At 36.8% G+C, this 20,008-nt stretch overlaps 1 protein-coding gene across 2 annotated transcripts in view; it reads right to left on the bottom strand.

The window, feature by feature from the left end:
- GLCCI1 (glucocorticoid induced 1) overlaps positions 1-20,008 on the bottom strand; it is a gene marked incomplete at both ends in the record, with an annotated part of 117,190 nt that overhangs the window by 73,499 nt on the left and 23,683 nt on the right. For both annotated transcript variants that reach the window (XM_082662388.1, XM_082662387.1), the window contains one exon: positions 9,550-9,701. In XM_082662388.1, coding sequence (XP_082518514.1) covers positions 9,550-9,701 — 152 coding nt within the window. The remainder of the gene's footprint in view (positions 1-9,549; positions 9,702-20,008) is intronic.

Below are 20,008 nucleotides of genomic sequence, written 5' to 3'. Positions count from 1 at the left end.
CCCCATGACTTTAGTACTGGAAGTTTGTACTTTTTGACTCCCTTCACCCATTTCAACTACTCTCAACCCCCCTCCATCCCTAGAAACCACCAATCTGTTCTCTGCATCTATGAGACGGTGCGTTTGTTGTTTTGTTTTAGATTCCACATGTATAATACCATATTTTTAATCTGACATTTCACTTAGCATAATACCCTCAAGGTCCATCCATGTTGTCACAGATGGCAAGATTTCCTCCTTTTTTATGGTTGAATAATATTTTTTATCTATTCATTTTTTTATCCATTCATGCATCAGTGGACACTTAGGTTGTACCCCTATCTTGGTTATTTTAAATTCCACAAGGAACATGAGGGTATGTATATCTTTTTGAGCTACTGTTTTCATTTCTTTTGGATAGATGCTCAGAAGTGGAACTGCTAAATCATATGGTAGTTCTATTTTTAACTTTTTGAGGAACCGCCATACTGTTTTCTGTAGTAGTTGCACCAATTTACATTCCCACAAACAGTGCATATCCTCACCAATACGTTTTACCTCTTGTGCTTTTGATAATAGCCTTTCTACAGGTATGAGGTGATAGCTCATTGTGGTTTTGATTTGCATTTCCCTGATGATTGGTGATGTTGAACACATTTTCATGTGTCTGTTAGCCATCTGTACATCTTTGGAAGAATGTCTATTCAGATCCTCTGCCTGCTTTTTAATTAGATTTTTTTTTTTTTTTTGCTGTTGAGTTCTATGAGTTCTTTATGTATCTTGTATATAAACCTCTTATAGGATATATAATCTGCAAGTATTTTTTTCACATTTAGTAGGTTGCCTTGCATTTTGTCAATGGTTTCCTTTCATGTGCAGAAGCTTTTTAGTTTGATGTAGTTCCACCTGTTTATTTTTTCTGTTGTCTTTGCTTTAAGGTTCAAACCAAAAAATCATCACCCAGACTCATGTCAAGGAGTCTTACCGCCTATGTTTTCTTTTAGGATTTCAATGGCTTCAGATCTTACATTCAAGTCTTTTTTTTTTTTTTTTTTGCCTTTTTGGAGTATCACCAATTATTGGTTCCTTTATTTTCTTGAACTAGTTCGTTGATGTTGAATCTAATATATAGAGGGAAAAAACGCCAAGCCATGCTTTTGAAAAATGGGTCTTACATTGTTTTTTTAAAACAGAAGTATAGTTGATTTATAATATTGCATTATTTTCAGGTGTACAGCAAAGTGATTCATAAATACATATATATACATTCTTTTTCAGATTCTTTTCCATTATAGGTTATTACAAGATTGAATATAGTGCCCTGTGCTATACAGTAAGACTTTGTTGTTTATCTATTTTATATATATATATATATATATATATATAGTAGTTTGTATCTGCTAATCCCAAACTCCCAATTTATCCCTCCCCCCTTTCCTCTTTTGTAATCATAAGTTTGCTTTCAGTGTCTTTGATCATTTCTGTTTTGTAAATAAGTTCATTTGTATCATTTTTTAGATGCCACATAAGTGATATCATAATATTTGTCTTTCACTGTCAGGCTTACTTTACTTAGTATGATAATTTCTACGTATATCCATGTTGCTGCAAATGGCAATATTTCATTCTTCCTTATGGCTAAGTAATATTCCATTATATAATATATACCACATCTTCTTCGTCCATTCATCTGTTGATGTACACTTAGGTTGCTTCCATGTCTTGACTATTGTAAATAGTGCTGCTATGAACATTGGGATACATGTACCTTTTCAAATTAGAGTTTTTGTCTTTTCTGGATATATACCCAGGAGTGGGATTGCTGTATCATATGGTAGCTCTATTTTTAGTTTTTTAAGGAACCTCCATACTATTCTCCATAATGGCTGTACCAATTTACATTCCCACCATCAGTGTAGGAGGGTTCCCTTTTCTTCACACCCTCTCCAGCATTTATTATTTGTAGACTTTTTGATGATGGCCATTCTGACTGGTGTGAGGTGATACCTCATCATAATTTTGATTTGCATTTCTCTAATAATTAGGCATGTTGAGCATCTTTTCATGTGCCTGTTGGCCATCTGTATGTCTTCTTTGGAGAAATGTCTATTTAGGTCTTCTCCCCATTTTTTGATTGGGTTGTTTGGTTTTTGTTATTGAGTTGTATGAGTGTCTGTATATTTTGGAAATTAAGCCTCTGTTGGGCACATCATTTGCAAATATTTTCTCCCATTCCATAGGTTGTTTTTTTTCATTTTCTTTATTGTTTCTTTTGCTGTGCAAAGCTTTTAAGTTTCATTAGGTCCCATTTGTTTATTTTTGCTTTTATTTCTTTTGCCTTGAGAGAGACTGACCTAAGAAAACACTGGTATGATTTATGTCAGAGAATGTTTTGCCTATATTCTCTTTTAGGAGTTTTATGGTGTCACATCTTATATTTAAGTCTTTAAGCCATTTCAAATTTATTTCTGTGTATGGTGTGAGGGAGTGTTCTAACTTCACTGATTTACATGTGGCTGTCCAAGTTTCCCAACACTACTTGCTGAAGAGACTGTCTTTTCTCCATTGTATATTCTTGCCGCCTTTGTCAAAGATATAATTGACCGTAGGTGTGTGGGTTTATTTCTGGGCTCTCTATTCTGCTCTCTACTGATTCATATGCCTGTTTGTGTGCCAGTACCAAACTTTTTTGATTACTGTAGCACTGCAGTATTGTGTGAAGTCTGGGAGGGTTATGCCTACACCTTTGTTCTTTTTCCTCAGGATTGCTTTTGCAGTTCTGGGTCCTTTGTGGTTCCATATAAATTTTAGTATTATTTGTTATAATTCTGTGAAAAATGTCATGGGTAATATGACAGGGATCACATTAAATCTGTAGATTGCTCTGGGTAGTATGGACATTTTAATGATATTAATTCTTCCAATCCAAGAGCCTGGGATACCTTTCCATTTCTTTGAATCACCTTCGGTTTCCTTAATCAATGTTTTATAGTTCTCAGCACATAAGTCTTTCACCTCCTTGGTCAGGTTTATTCCTAGGTATTTTTTTTCTTTTTTGGACGCGATCTTAAATGGGATTTTTTTACTTTCCCATTCTGATATTTCACTGTTAATGTAAAGGAATGCAACGGATTTTTGTATGTTAATCTTGTACCCTGCTACCCTGCTTATTTGGTTTACCAGTTCTAATAGTTTTTGTGTGGAGTCTTTAGGGTTTTCTACATAAAGTATCATGTCATTTGCATATAATGACAATTTTACCTCTTCCCTTCCAATTTGGATACCTTTTATTTCTTTTTCTTGTCTGACTGGTGTGGCCAGGACTTCCAATACTGCATTGAATAGAAGTGGTGGCAGTGGGCATCCTTGTCTCGTACCAGATTTTAGAGGGAAGGCTTTCAGCTTTTCACTGTTGAGTATTTTATTGGCTGTGGGTTTGTCATAAATAGCTTTTATTATGTTGAGATATATTCCCCCATACCCTCTTTGGTGAGTTTTTTTTTTTTTTTTTACCATGAATGAATGTTGAATTTTATCAAATGCTTTTTCGGCACCCATTGAGATGAACATGATTTCTGTCTTCTCTCTTGTTGCTGTGGTGTTATCACAATGATTTGCATATGTTGAACATCCTTAATCCGTTTTGAGTTAATTTTTGTGTATGGTGTAAGACAGTAGCTCAGTTTCATTCTTTTGCATGTGGTTGTCCAGTTTTCCCAACACTGTTTACTGAAGAGACTATCCTTTTCCCATTGTATATTCTTGGCTTCTTTGTCATAAATTAATTGACCATATATACGTGGGTTTATTTCTTGGCTGTCTATTCTGTTCCATTGATCTATGTGTCTGCTTTTACGCCTATATGGTTTTGATTACTACAGCTTTGTAACATAATTTCAGATCAGGGAGTAAGATGCCTCCAGCTTTGTTCTTTCTCAAGATTGCTTTGGCTATGGGTCTTCTGTGGTTCCATACAAATTTCAGAATTGTGTGAATTCTGTGAAAATGCCATTGGAATTTTGATAGGGATTGCACTGAATCTGTAGATTGCTTTGAATAGTATGGACATTTTAACAATATTAATACTTCCAGTCCATGAGCATGAAATATCTTTCCACTTATTTGTTTCTTTAATTTATTTCACCAATGTCTTATAGTTTTCAGCATACAGGTCTTTCACCTTCTTGGTTAAATTTATTCCTAGATATTTTATTATTTTTGATGCAACTGTAAATGAATTGTTTTCTTAATTTCTCTAATAGTTTGATATTAGTGTATAGAAATGCAACAGATTTCTATATCTTGATTTTGTATCCTGCAAATTTACCAAATTCATTTATTAATTCTAACAGTTTTCTGGTGGAGTCTTTAGGGTTTTCTGTATATAGTATATTATCATTTGCAAATAGTGACAGTTTTAATTCTTCCTTTCCAATTTGGAAGCCTTTATTTTTCTTCCCTAATTGCTCTGGGTGAGACTTCCAATACTATGTCAAATAAAAGTGGCGAGACTCAGCATCCCTGTCTTGTTCCTGATCTTAGAGGAAAAGCTTTCAATTTTTCATCACTGAGTATGATGTTAGCTGTGGTCTTATCATATATGGCCTATATTATGTTGAGGTATGTTCTCTTTATACACACTTTGTTGAGAGATGTTGAATTTTGTCAAATGCTTTTTCTGCATCTATTGAGATGATTGTATAATTTTTATCCTTCATTTTGTTAATGTAGTGTACCATAATGACTGATTTGCAGATGTTGGACCATCCTTGCATCCCTGGAATAAATCCCACTTGATCATGGTGTATGATCCTTTTAATGTATTGTTGAATTTGATTTGCTAATATTATACTGAGGATTTTTACATTGATGTTCATCAGGGATACTGGCCTGTAATTTTCTCTCTTGTGGTGTTACTTGTCTAGTTTTGGTGCACCAGCTCTTTAAAGCTTCTTCCCAAAGCAAGTCTCATGGCCACACTTAACTTCAAGTGGGCAGAGAAGTATAATCTTATCATATGTCAAGGAGAGAGGATGAGAATATTTGTTAACAGCTCTAATCATTACTATACCTGCAAAGTCAGAGGAAACACCTCTGATTATTACTCTATATTACTTTTATTGTTTGACCACTTTACAAAGAGTATATGTTACTTTATCATTTAAAAACACATTCACATGTAGATTTCATATCTGTCCATAGATGAAGATTTATACTTTGGACTGTGGGGTGAAAACTGAGGAAATGCTACTGTCTGATTATAGTAACCTTAACTACAAGTTCAATTTTAAGTGTCAGTAATAAACTTGTTTAAAAAGGTTGTATCAGCAGGGTTAATGTAATAAAATAACATCAAATTCTACAAATGGTTTTTAGTTTTCTATTAAGCTACACAGATTAGTCTAATAAACCGGCAATTATCCATCTCCCCATTGCCCTCAAAAATGTGAAGCTGTCTCTTTTAGTCCTCAGAATAAATATGTGTATGTGCAACCTGGGTATTATTAACTGCAATTTGTAAAAAAGGAAACTGAAGTGTGAGACACATTGCAGTTAATTCAATGGGCCATGATTTTCCCCCCAACATTTTATTTTAAAATTTCAAACAGATAGAAGAGTTGAAAAACCTTCTCAGTGCATACTCGGAAAGCCAACATTTAGAATCTATATTTAACATTTTGCTACATTGGCTTCATCACATATATATTCATCTATCTATCATCTATTGATGTTATTTTTTATTAATTTCAAAGTAAGTTGCAGACAGCAGTATCCTTCACCTCTAAACATCTTAATTAGATTTCAATATTTATATTCTATATTTTAGAAGTTATATATTAGAATGCACAAGTGTATACTTGTGTAAGTTCTAATAAATACATCCACCCATGTAACCAAAATCTCTATCAAGATATACAATTCCATTGTCCCAGGAAGTTCCCTCACATTGGGCTTTGATTTGAACACAAGATCTGTCTCTAAAGTCCATAGTCTTTCCCACAACACTATGCTACTTCTTTTAAAAAGGCCCAATGTATAAATACATTAAACAATAAGAATTTTATTTCTAACCCTCAATAATAAAGGTAGCTGAAATATGGAAATATGAAAGGTATAAAATACTAGAGATTCCCTCCACTAAAGCCAGACAGCCTAGGTATTTAATATCTGTAGCACAATGACTGTATCACTTTCTGTTTACTAATTTCCACTGAATAAATAAAAATATCTACTTCCTTCCCCAAGAGTTAAAGAATTAATCAAGGAGGTATGGCAATTAAAGAATTAATCAAGGAGGACGTGACAATAACAACCATTACATATGTTCATATCTTATACCTTCAATTAAACTAATAATGCTTCGGGGCAAGACCATTTCTTAGGCTTGTAAGGCAAGCATTAGGTCAAGTGCTATACACTTTAGTGATTACGATGAGAGGCAGTGAGGAACTGGAGAAAACACAAAACCTTTGGAATCAGCCAAATGTGGATTCAGATCTCTTCATATTTACTTAGCTATATAACTATGTACAAGTTAAACTTCTCTAAGCCTCAGTATATCATATGTAAAATGAGGCCTATATTTGGCCTTCCTATCAATGTCAGGTTTCTCAAATAGATGATCTACAAGCAGACCCAGGCAAGAGAAGCCCCTACCCTGGACTTCAGGCTTTTGGGGGAATTTTATGTAACAGTTTGTTAATTTAACTTAGTATGTATATGGTATGTAGGTCTACATTTATATTTGCTCCAGATCCTGCAGATGTTACAAATGGGCCTGTCTGTATCTACTACTAATAACCTAACATGTGTATTGCCATATTCACTTTCAAATATTACCCTATTTAGTCATACAACATTATCATGAGTTAGGTTTCATTAATCCCATTGTGCAGATAAAGAAACAGATGTGGTTAAGAAACCTACCCAGCGCCCTTATCTTCTATCACCATATCACTCTCTTCTTAACTCCCAAATATCTGAGCTTCCTTCTCTAACATATTATCAATATTTCACTCTCCAAGACAATATGCCCCTAATCCCTAAATCTAGTCCCTATTTTCCATGACCTCTCGGTAGCACCTGATACTGTTAATAATTTTTCCTTTCTTAAAACAACTTTTCCTTTGGTTTCTAAGGCTCGACTATTTCTTCTCTTAGCTTTTGCTCTTTTTCTGTCTCCTCTTGTTAGAGTTTTGGTGAAGAATGAATAAGATAATATTTTTGGAGAGTGTCAGCATAAAGCATATATTCAATAAAAGGTAGGGTTTCTTTTTAACCTAAAAAGAATAGCTACCATTTTTAAGAATGGTGTCAATTACTCTACTAGGTGATACACACACATGCACACACACTATTCCATTTATCCTAAAAGCACCATAAAATTGAAGTTTAGATTGGCTGACAAATTAACCTGTATTAGAAACCTGGCTCCAACAATTCCTAGGTTTATGATACTAAGTCACTTAACTTCCCTGAGCTTCTGCTTCTCCATCGTGTAATTTTATAATGTTCTTGTGAGAATTAAATGAAACACAGGATATAAAAACACAAAGTACATGGTACAACAGTCAGTAAATATTAAACTCCTTTCTCTTCTTGTTGCTACCAGGTGAATACATTAATTTTTTATCCTTCCCTTGTGTGCATTTCTAAAAACTAAGTCCTTGATCTCTTGACCTTCTTTCTTTATACTCTGTACCTACACTCTGTCACACTTGTGAGTCCAACTCCTCCAGAAAGATAGTTTTGAATTATCTGTGACCATTTCTAAGTGTGCAGGCCCACATCTCTAAGTTTTGCTAGTTCTTTCTACTTGAGAATCCCACTGCCTACCATATCAAACTGCTCCTTTCCCTCACAAAGAATGGAAAGCAGAAGACTGGGAGTGGGTGACATAAAATATTAAACAGACAAAATTGATAGGATTCATGATAAAGAAGCTAATTTTATGGTTTCAAGCTTGCCTGAGAAAATTACAAAACTGGAGAAGATTCTCATAGATCATGTCCAAAATTTTCTCCCCTTTTCCTCATTCTTCAGACATGAAACTCTAATCCTTCTATTTCCCTAACCCACAAAGCCAAAAATGTTCCCATTCCATTGAATTCCCTTACATTTAAATGCTCCATTCATCTAACACCTAATAATACTCTATCTTCTATTACCAATTTTCTTACATTTACATCTTATCTTCCTAACTATGCTGTAAGTTCTTTAAGGCCAATAACCATCTCTTATGCTTTTAGTATTGTTCATAATGCTAATCGACTACTGCTATAAAGATATGGTCAAGAATTCAGAAATTATAAATTAAGATGCTTTCAGATCTTTTTCTGACATGGAAGGAAAACTTTTCAAGTCAAAAGCTCTGATCCACAAATAGAGAAGGTGTGACAAACAGGAAATTTTCTATTTCTCTCTCAAGAATTTCAGTTTTGGCTTTAAACAGAAAAAAAATCCTTTAACATATATTTCCTTAGCCATGTGTTAATACTTTATAAATTATTTCCAGGAACTGTGCAAGCTTTTCTTCAAAAATTACTTATACCAGCATACCTTGGAGATACTGCAGGTTCGGTTCCAAACCACCACAATAAAGCAAATATCGCAATAAAGAGTCACACAAATTTTTGGTTTCCCAGTGCATATAAAATTTATGTTTATACTATTACTGTATTCTATTATAGTGTTCAATGGCATTACATCCTAAAAAAATATATACATACCTTAATTAAAAATACTTTATTGCTAAAAAATGCTAATCATCATCTGAGCCTTCAGCAAGTCATAATCTTTTTACAATAGTAACAACAAAGATCACTGATGACGGATCACCATAACAAATATAATAATAATGAAAAAGTTTGAAATATTTAAAGAATTGCCAGAATGTGACAGAGAGACATAAAGTGAGCAAATGCTGTTGGAAGAAAGACGCGGATAGACTTGCTCCATGCAAGATTGCCAAAAACCTTCAATTTGTAAAAAAAACACAATATCTGAGAAGCATAGTAAAGCAAAAGCACAGTAAAACGAGTTATGCCTGTATTTTCTAATACAGTTACTAGTCATTAATTTCTGTAGGAAAATAATTCCTAAAACTATAAGGCTCAAAAACCACACAATGTAGACTGATGTGCTATTTATTAAATATTAAATAATTTTAAAACTTTCAAAACCGAGATGATAAAAATACTTAGTCTAAAGTTTATTAAAAGAAATGGCTTTCGGGCTTCCCTGGTGGCGCAGTGGTTGAGAGTCCGCCTGCCGATGCAGGGGACACGGATTCGTGCCCTGCTCCGGGAGGATCCCACATGCCACAGAGCGGCTGGGCCCGCGAGCCACGGCTACTGATCCTGCGCGTCCGGAGCCTGTGCTCCGCAGCGGGAGAGGCCACAGCAATGAGAGGCCCGCGTACCGCAAAAAAAAAAAAAAAAAAAAGAAATGGCTTTCTTCTTTGGTTGAATATATTTAATAACTGGGAAAATTTGATTAAATTAATTTTCTTTACTGTGATCAAAATAGAACTGCAGGATAATAAAACTGATTTTGATTTGCTTATTTTACCTGAGTAGCTTTATCTTTCATGCATGAAGGGTAATGAACATGAGGATCTCGTGGCCACTGTCCTGTGAGATAAGGTCCTGTTATCGTATCCAAAGAAGAGGTTCGCCTTATTGTACCAGAGGTTCGAACTTGATGAGATTTTGGCCTGTCCACTATAAAAAAGTGAAAAAAGATTAGTCACTAATGAATAAAGTAAAACTTAAAATTATTTAACCTTCATAGTTTGTAAAATATCACTCTGTCAATTTTCCCTACAATATATATTTACCCTAATAGCCCTCCTGCGTGATGTGATGAAATTTATAGACCCTCTCCCAAAGGAAAATACATTCACATATTAAATTTTGCATACACTTCCAGGGCTGTCACACCCTACAAAGCCCATCCATTTTAGAGACCTATTCTAAAACCTGTATATCATCTCCACTGCCATTACTTTAATTAAGACTTCATCATGTCTCAACTGCCAGTTTCCTAAATGCTATCTCTGCATCCACCCTAACTAAATCTTACAGTACCACCTCCCTCCACTGCTTAAAAAAATTTCCATGGTTATTCACTGTCTTTAACTTAAAGCCCATTATTTTTCACAATTCAGCTCCCATATACATCAATACTTGATGTCTTGCTACTCCTCCATAAACCCATGTTAACTACTAAATGCCATACAAACTAACTGCAATTTCCCAAATGTAAAACACTCACTTCTCTGCCTCTATACTTTCTATTATCTCCTGCACCTAAAATGTTCTCCTTCCCTGTTCACTTGACAAAAACTTATCTTAAAGATCAGCTCAGGTGTCACACTGCCTCTGTGAAACCTTTCCCAATGCCCTTCTTTTCTCCATCTCTGTCCTTTTTAAAGATATACGCACTCTCTGCTTGCATGGAGCCCTAAATTTGTCTTTCTTCCCCAACTAGAGCATAAGTTTGGTCCCTACAGATTGAAAAGAAGTTGATGCTCAATACTTATGAATAAATTTATTCACAGCTACACAAAAATAACATGTATAAAGAATCTTACATTTTAATTCAGCTTCCTCATTTATGGATGAAGAATTTGAAACCCAGAGGGATAAAATTAAATCGTCCAATGAAATAGAACTGCTAACAGGTGATAGAGGTAAAAAGGAACCAAGATCTCCAGATATTCTACACAGTTCAATCAATCTACTATAATAATCTACTTCTCCTCTCCATATAGGTACCATCGGTACCTCTGCTGAGAATTAAAATGATCATACTGAACTCTATAGTTTCTTTACAAAGAAACTATAAAGGATTTTTCATACATGCATCTCAAATAAGTTACTACTAATGTGCATTGAATAATAAAATCCAGTGGATTACAAGCACCAAGGCTCAGTCTTACTCATGTTATATCTCACATCAAACAAAATGTCTTGCACATTACAGAGGGCTAAGAAACATTTGTTATTGAATACTGTCCTTTAACTATCCTTCTGAAACCAAAATACAAAATTGGGTTTTTTAAATTGGAAAACAAAAGAAAATGCAGCATACTGTGAACTATCATATTATTTACATACAGTCATCCTCATTTCTATGGGGGACTGGTTCTAGGACCCTCACGGATACCAGAATCTGAGGAAGCTCAAGTCCCTTACATTTGGCCATCCACCTCTCCAGGTTCCACATCCTTGGACATAGAGGGCTGGAGGGCCAATTTTATCTTACAACTGCAGTTCTGATTTCTTCTTTGACCCAAGAGTGTTAGAGAATATCTGAAAATTACAAAATTTCCTCTTTTTTTTTTTTTTGGCGGTACGCGGGCCTCTCACTGTTGTGGCCTCTCCCGTTGCGGAGCACAGGCTCCGGACGCGCAGGCTCAGCGGCCATGGCTCACGGGCCCAGCCGCTCCGCGGCATGTGGGATCTTCCCAGACCGGGACACGAACCCGTGTCCCCTGCATCGGCAGGCGGACTCTCAACCACTGCGCCACCAGGGAAGCCCTCCTCCCTATCTTTATTACTTAGCTCTAATTTTATTTTGCCATAGGCAGAGAGTCAGGACAGTCTATTTCTACTCTTTGGAATCACCTGAAATTTTATTTGTGACCAAAAATCATGGTCAATTTTTATAAATATTTCAGGAGTCATGGAGAACATATATTTTCTGTTTTCAGAATACAGTTATTTTTCTTGTACATCAGCTGAAATAAAAATATAGAATATAGTAATAATAAAATTATTAGCTTTATCTGTCACAGACTTAGAGAACTACTCTAAAATTTCTAAACTACTCTTGAAATATAACAATTCTCTTTATCTCTTGCAATTTTTATCATTTAAATTTAGTTCTGGGGAATTTCCTGGCAGTCCAGTGGTTAGGACTCTGCACTTCCACTACAGGGGGCATGGGTTCAATCCCTGGTCATCGGGGAACTAAGATCCCGCAAGCTGCGCCGTGTGGCCAAAAACAAGAAACAAACAAAAAAAGTTTATAGAAATTTAGTTCTGTATAATTTGGTTACATATTGATTCATGACATCATCATTATGGCTTATATGCTTCACCATTGTAGTCTGTTCCATTTATTACTTTTAAGCTCTGTCAAATTGAACATTATCACCCGTTTATGCTTTCTTTCTATTATAATGTGTCTGGTTTGCCTATTCTTTTATTTTCAATTTCTTTCAATCATGCTGTTTCGGTGTGACTCTTGTATACTGTATGCAATTAGGCTTTTTGAAAAAACTTTAGGGTATGTCTTCTCCTTATAAAAGGTATGTTCATCCCACTTATATTTGTTATAACAAACTTGATTAAACCTGTCACATAACTTTTTTCTTCCTCTTATAATTCTTCCTTGCTACTTGTTTTCTATGTTTTACTGTCTACTTCTTTTTCTCCTTACCTTTTCCCCTACCATAGGTAATTCAGAAGATATGCAGATTGTTTTTAGTTCTATTACGAGGAATTACTTCTATTAATTCTTTTAAATATTTTTTCTGGCTATAAAAGCAATATGCACAAATTTTAGCAACTTTACGAAACACGGAAAATTAACATGTCTCTCTCATAATCTGATTTATAATAATTTGTTTAAAACTTCTTAAAGTTACTTTACATTCCCTCCACCAAGAAAAAAAAGACAAAAACAGTTTATCCCTTGAAAAAGAACATTTATAGCAATAAAAAAGGCCTAAAGGACAGCCACAACCAGAAAATGAAAAGCCACTATATGCGAAAAACTTGTGCCTGAACTTTAAACTGCTCCAACTATTATGAAAGTTGTATGTAGTCTACTTATAGTTATTAAAACCCCTGTTAACTTGGTGAACAATAGAGATCATTTTTATGTTTTATAATAAGTATATAAAGAATCTATAAACAAATCCCTTGATACATATAATATTCTAGTCTATACTTTTTTATTATATTGTTAATCACTGGACCTTTGTCTATCACTTTCAAAGGATCCTATTTCTCCCCTTAGTGTCCATTCTCTCTGATTAGCTACTGTCAGAACTGTGGTCTTCAAGTTATTTTGACTGAGTACTCCTAATAGTAAATATCTAAGGATGCAGCAATATGTGCAGTTATTTATTTATAAATGAGGTATATATTATATTACTAATATGTTATAAATAGTGTAAACCTAAGTAGAAATTTACATATGATATAAAAAATAAAAATATGTATGAAAAAAATGGAAGTTACATTTTCTTCCTGTATCTCATAAATGGGTGGCCTTAATTCAGTGTGAAGACCACTGGGATAAGGGACTTTAAATTGGGTGCTCCCAAGTCCCAAGGACCAGTGGCGGCCATCAACTCGGACTCTGAAAACCTAGGCTCCAACATTTGGTGTAGAAACACTCACCTTGTGCTGAGTATCAGAGGGGGGCATTCTCACCAATGAGAGAGCCAAGAAACAGATTTGGTAACCTTTTTCTGGGACAGCGTGGACCGGCACTTCTGGTGTCATTAAATTCATGAGTTTTCTTGTATTCTCCCTTAACCAAAAAGAGCTTTTGTACTTTTAAATGTTGTATAAATGTGTTATATAGGTTTTTGAACTGGAAACTTCCTGAAATTTATATCTCCATGCGGTTACCATAATCATAATGTAATAAAAGGGAAAAATATGAATTGGGTGCTAAATTCAATCTACAGATTGGCCAGTTAGCTCTGTGATTTAACGCTATTGCTTAATTGTGTTAAGAATGTGTAAACAAGCATCACACATTACCAATACCAAAAAACAAAAAGGGTCTGCCTTAAATAGAAAAAGGTAGGACAACATGGTATCGATATCCTGTTATAAAATTCACTCTATCAGTCATGATGTTTTAAAAAATTATAGTATATGAAGTAAATATACTTGAAAGGTTATATTTCAAACATATGCTTTAAAAGATTCTCACCATTGCTCATACAAGGAAAATTTCAAAGATATGTAGTTGTTAGTAATTTCCACGTCAATTATTTGAAGGGTAAAAATTCAAAATAAGTTTAAAAATTGGCAAGGATAGTACTCTTCCAAGATATGATTAGCCATAATAACCCCACTTAACCAAATATCAGTAGGGCCTTATTTACCAACAGATTCATCATAAGCAGTGCGATTCTATTTTAACAAGATGAGTTATTGCTATTATCCAAACTATCATGGCAATGAGTTAGATTTTAACTGCCTCAACATCTAAGCCTTGATTCTCCCAAATTTTTATATATTTAATTTGCGGTATTATCACCTACCAATTCAGGTTTTACAATTTAGTGCAACAATAAAAATCAACACTGGTTTTTCATTATAGTAGTCCCCTCTTATCCTCAGTTTCACTTTCCACAGTCAACCATGGTCTGAAAATATTAAATGGAAAATTCCAGAAATAATTCATAAGTTTAAGATTGGGGGGCAGAGTCAAGATGGCAGACTAGGAGGACATGGAATTCACATCTCTGCACAACTAGGGCACCTACCAGGCACTGGTGAGGGACCACAGACACCTAAGGGGATGGGAGAAACCCCCAGCAACTGGGTAGGACGTGGGGCATGGGGAGAGTGAGAGGGGGAGAAGAAGTGGAGGTGGGATGGGACTGGCGCCCCTGAGGGGTAGCTGGGGGAGGGGAAGGGATCCCACCCCCAAAGGGGGAAATTGGGCGACCATTGGGAGGGCAGAGGATCAAAAGGGAGCGTGGCCAGGTCTCCCTTGCCCACTTGGGCCCCTGGGAGCCTGCTGAGATCCCGGTCCTGATCCTCTGCCCACGAAGGCCCCCTCCAGCTGCATGGGTCCTGAGGGAGTGGGAGGGAGGGAAGGGGGAGCAAAAGTAAAGGCCAGACCTATGGGACTGGAACCCCTGAGGGGTGGCTGGGGGAGGGGAGGAGTTCCTACACCCAGCGGGACACACCCATGGTTAGGGGTCCAGTGGGGACTGGGGAGACCCCGGGGGAGATGGGGAGTGGGGTCGTGGAGGAATGGAAGGGAACACGGCCAGTGCTTTCCCTGTCCACTTACGCACCAGAGAGCCTGTTGGGCTCCCGGGCCTACTTCTCTGCCCTCAGAGCCTCCCTCCTGCTGTGCAGAGCCCAAACCCAGCCCCTACACCCCCACCCAGGGCCCTACCTCTACACTCAGAGAACCCCTCCAATGAGCTGGACCTAAACCACACCCACACACCCTCACCCACGGCCTTGCCTCCAAACTCCAGAACTCCACACTCTGAAGGCCCTCCTTTGGAGGTGCTGCTTCTCCCCTTCTGTAGGTCCTAAGTAGAGGCCCTGACCGATGCTTGAACATCGCCTGCCCAGGCCCCACCCCCAAGGCCTTTTCTGGCTGCATGGGTCCTGAGACTAGGCCCTACCCCATGCTCAAACAAGTCGCCCCCCACCAGCCTAGGTCCCGCCCCACCGTAACCCCTGCCCCTGCCTAAGTTCCACCCCTGCCTAAACTCTGCCCCACATAGCCAAGGCTTTTGTTTTTCCTTTTTTCCTTGTTTAGATTGGGGTTCTGTTTTACCTTGTTGATTAATTGTTCTTCATTCATTTATATGTTTATTTTTTCTAATCTTTTATTTTTCTAATTTTATTTTATTCTTTATACTTTGTTATTGTTCTTCTCCTTTTGGCTTGTTCCCCCATCCCTCTTTTTTCTTTTTCTTTTTTCTGTTACAGTTTTATTTTACCTTGTTGAAGTTGTTTCAATTATATTATTTTTCCTAATATATTTTTTATCTTTCTAATTTTATTTTGTTTTTTATTCTTTGTTATTGTATTGCTCCTTTTCTTCTTCTTCTTTTTTTTTTTTTTGGCCACGCCACAGCCTTACGGGATCTGGTTCCCAGGCCACAGGTTGGGCCCGAGCTCCGGTGGTGGCAGCTCTGAGTCCAAACCGGTGGACTAACAGAGAACCTCAGACCCCAGGGAATATTAATCAGAGTGAGGCCTCCCAGAGGTCCTCATCTCAGCACCAAGACCCAGCTTTATCCAACTGCCTGCAAACTCCAGTGCTGGATGCCTCAGGCCAAACAATCAGTAAGACAGGAATACAGCCCCACCCATCAAAAAAAAAAAAAAATGAAATGACTAAAAAATATGTTACAAATGAAGAAGCAAGGTAAAAACCTACAAGACCAAATAAATGAAGATGAAATAGGCAACCTACCTGAAAAAGAATTCAGAGTAATGATAGTAAAGATGATCCAAAATGTTGGAAACAAAATGGAGAAAATAAAAGAAACATTTAACAAGGATCTAGAAGAACTAAAGAGCAAACAAACAGTGATGAACAATACAATGACTGAAATTAAAAATACTCTAGAAGAAATCAATAGCAGAACAACTAAGGCAGAAGAATGGATAAGTGAGCTGGAAGATAAAATGGTGGCAATAACTGCCAGGGAGCAGAAAAAGAAAAAAGAATGAGGACAGTCTCAGAGACCCCTGGGACAATATTAAACGCACCAATATTCGAATTATAGGGGTCCCAGGAGAAGAAGAGAAAAAGAAAGGGTTTGAGAAAATATTTGAAGAGATTATAGTTGAAAACTTCCCTAACATGGGAAAGGAAATAGCCACCCAAGTCCAGGAAGCGCAGAGAGTCCCATACAGGATAAACCCAAAGAGAAACATGCCGAGACACATATTAATCAAACTATCAAAAATTAAATACAAAGAAAAGATATTAAAAGCAGCAAGGGAAACTGTAATTAAAAATCTTCCAACAAACAAAAATCGAGGACCAGATGGCTTCACAGGTGAATTCTATCAAACATTTAGAGAAGAGTTAACACCTCTCCTCCTCAAACTCTTCCAAAAAACTGTAGAGGAAGGAACACTCCCAAACTCATTCTATGAGGCCACCATCACCCTGATACCAAAACCAGAAAAAGATATCACAAAAAAAGAAAATTATAGACCAATACCACTGATGAACATAGACGCAAAAATCCTCAACAAAATACTAGCAAACACAATCCAACAACACATTAAAAGGATCATACACTATGATAAAGTGGGATTTATCCCAGGGATGCAAGGATTCTTCAATATATGCAAATCAATGTGATACACTGTATTAACAAATTGAAGAATAAAAAGCATATGATCATCTCAATAGATGCGGAAGAATCTTTTGACAAAATTCAACACCCAGTTATGATAAAAACTCACCAGAAAGTGGGCATAAAGGGAACCTACCTTAACATAATAAAGGCCATATATGACAAACCCACAGCAAACATCATTCTCAGTGGTGAAAAACTGAAAGCATTTCCTCTAACATTAGGAACAAGACATGGATGTCCACTCTCACCACTCTTACTCAACATAGTTTTGGAAGTCCTAGCCATGGCAATCAGAGAAGAAAAAGAAATAAAAGGAATACAAATTGGAAAAGAAGAAGTAAAACTGTCACTGTTTGCAGATGACATGATACTATACGTAGAAAACCCTAAAGATGCCACCAGGAAGCTACTAGAACTAATCAATGAATTTGGTAAGGCTGCAGAATACAAAATCAATGCACAGAAATCTCTTGCATTCCTATACACTAACAATGAAAAATCAGAAAGAGAAATTAAGGAAACAATCCCACTGACCAGTTCAACAAAAAGAATAAAATACCTAGGAATAAACCTACGTAAGGAGGCAAAAGACCTATACTCAGAAAACTATAAAACACTGATGAAAGAAATCAAAGATAACATAAACAGATGGAGAGATATACCATTCTACTGGATTGGAAGAATCAATATTGTGAAAATGACTGTACTGCCCAAAGCAATATACAGGTTCAGTGCAATCCCTATCAAATTACCAGTGGCATTTTTCACAGAACTGGATCAAGAAATTTTACAATTTGTATGGAAATGCAAAAGACCCCGAATAGCCAAAGCAATCTTGAGAAAGAAAAATGAAGCTGGAGGAATCAGGCTTCCTGACTTCAGACTATACTACAAAGCTACAATAATCAAGACAGTATGGTACTGGCACAAAAACAGTAATATAGATCAGTGGAACAAGATAAAAAGCCCAGAGATAAACCCACGCACATATGGTCACCTTATCTTTGACAAAGGAGGCAAGAATATAAAATGGAAAAAAGACAGCCTCTTCAATAAGTGGTGCTGGGAAAACTGGACAGCTACATGTAGATGAAATTAGAACACAACCTAACACCATACACAAAAGTAAACTCAAAATGGATTAAAGACCTAAATGTAAAACCAGACAGTATAAAACTCTTAGAGGGAAACATAGGCAGAACACTCTGTGATATAAATCATAGGAAGATCCTTTTTGACCCACCTCCTAGAGTAAGGGAAACAAAAACAAAAATAAACAAGTGGGACCTAATGAAACTTAAAAGCTTTTGCACAGCAAAGGAAACCATAAGCAAGACCAAAAGACAACACTCAGAATGGGAGAAAATATTTGCAAATGAAGCAACTGACAAAGAATTAATCTCCAAAACATACAAGCAGCTCATGCAGCTCGGTATCATAAAAACAAACAAACCAGTCCAGAAATGGGCAGAAGACCTAAACAGACATTTCTCTGAAGAAGACATACAGATGGCCAACAAATGCATGAAAAGATGCTCAACATCACTAATCATTAGAGAAATGCAAATCAAAACCACAGTGAGGTATCACCTCACACCAGTCAGAATGGCCATCAAAAAGCTACAAACAATAAATGCTGGAGAGGGTGTGGAGAAAAGGGAACCCTCCTGCACTGTTGGTGGGAATGTAAATTGATACAGCCACTATGGAGAACAGTATGGAGGTTCCTTAAAAAACTAAAAATAGAACTACCATATGACCCAGCAATCCCACTACTGGGCATATGCCCTGAGAAAACCATAATTCAAAAAGAATCATGTACCACAGTGTTCACTGCAGCACTATTTACAATAGCCAGGACATGGAAGCAACCTAAATGTCCATCAACAGATGACTGGATAAAGAAGATATGGCATATATATATAACAGAATATTACTCAGCCATAAAAAGGAACAAAATTGAGTTATTTGTAGTGAGGTGGACGGACCTAGAATCTGTCATACAGAGTGAAGTCAGTCAGAAAGAGAAAAGCAAATACCACATGCTAACGTATATGTATGGAATTTATAAAAGCGGTACTGATGAACCTAGTGGCAGGGCAGGAATAAAGACGCAGACATAGAGAACAGACTTGAGGGCATGCGGGGGAAGGGGAAGCTGGGATGAAGTGAGAGTAGCACTGACGTATATACACTATCAAATGTAAAATGGATAGCTAGTGGGAAGCTGCTACATAGCATAGGGAGATCAGCTCAGTGCTTTGTGACCACCCAGAGGGATGGGATAGGGAGGGTGGCTCATGAGGGAGGGGATATGGGGATATATGTATACATATAGCTGATTCAGTTTGTGGTACAGCAGAAACTACCACAACATTGTAAAGCATTTATACTGCAATAAAGATGTTAAAAAATAATAAGTTTAGGGCTTCCCTGGTGGCGCAGTGGTTGAGAGTCCGCCTGCCGATGCAGGGGACACGGGTTCGTGCCCTGGTCCGGGAAGATCCCACATGCCGCGGAGTGGCTGGGCCCATGAGCCATGGCCGCTGAGCCTGCGCGTCCGGAGCCTGCGCTCCGCAACGGGAGAGGCCAGTGAGAGGCCTGCGTACCGCCAAAAATAATAATAATAATAATAATAATAATAATAACAATGATGTTTAAAATTGTGCACCATTCTGAGTAGTGTGATGAGAACCATCCTGCTCCATCCAGCCCGGGACGTGAATCATCCCTTTGTCCAGCATATCCCACCTGTTAAGTCACCTAACTAGCTGTCTCAGTTATTAAATTGACTGTCTTGGTACCATAGTGTTTGTGTGTAAATAACAACTATTTTACTTAATAATGGCCCAAAGCACCAGACTAGTGATGCTGGCAATCTGGATATGCCAAAGCGAAGCTGTAAAGCGTTCCCTTGAAGTGAAAATG

Source organism: Grampus griseus (assembly GCF_964374135.1).
Source record: "Grampus griseus genome assembly, chromosome: 9".
NCBI classification, from domain to species: Eukaryota; Metazoa; Chordata; class Mammalia; order Artiodactyla; family Delphinidae; genus Grampus; species Grampus griseus.
Note: the sequence above shows the minus strand (reverse complement) of the source record. Positions and strands in the feature narration are given on the sequence as shown.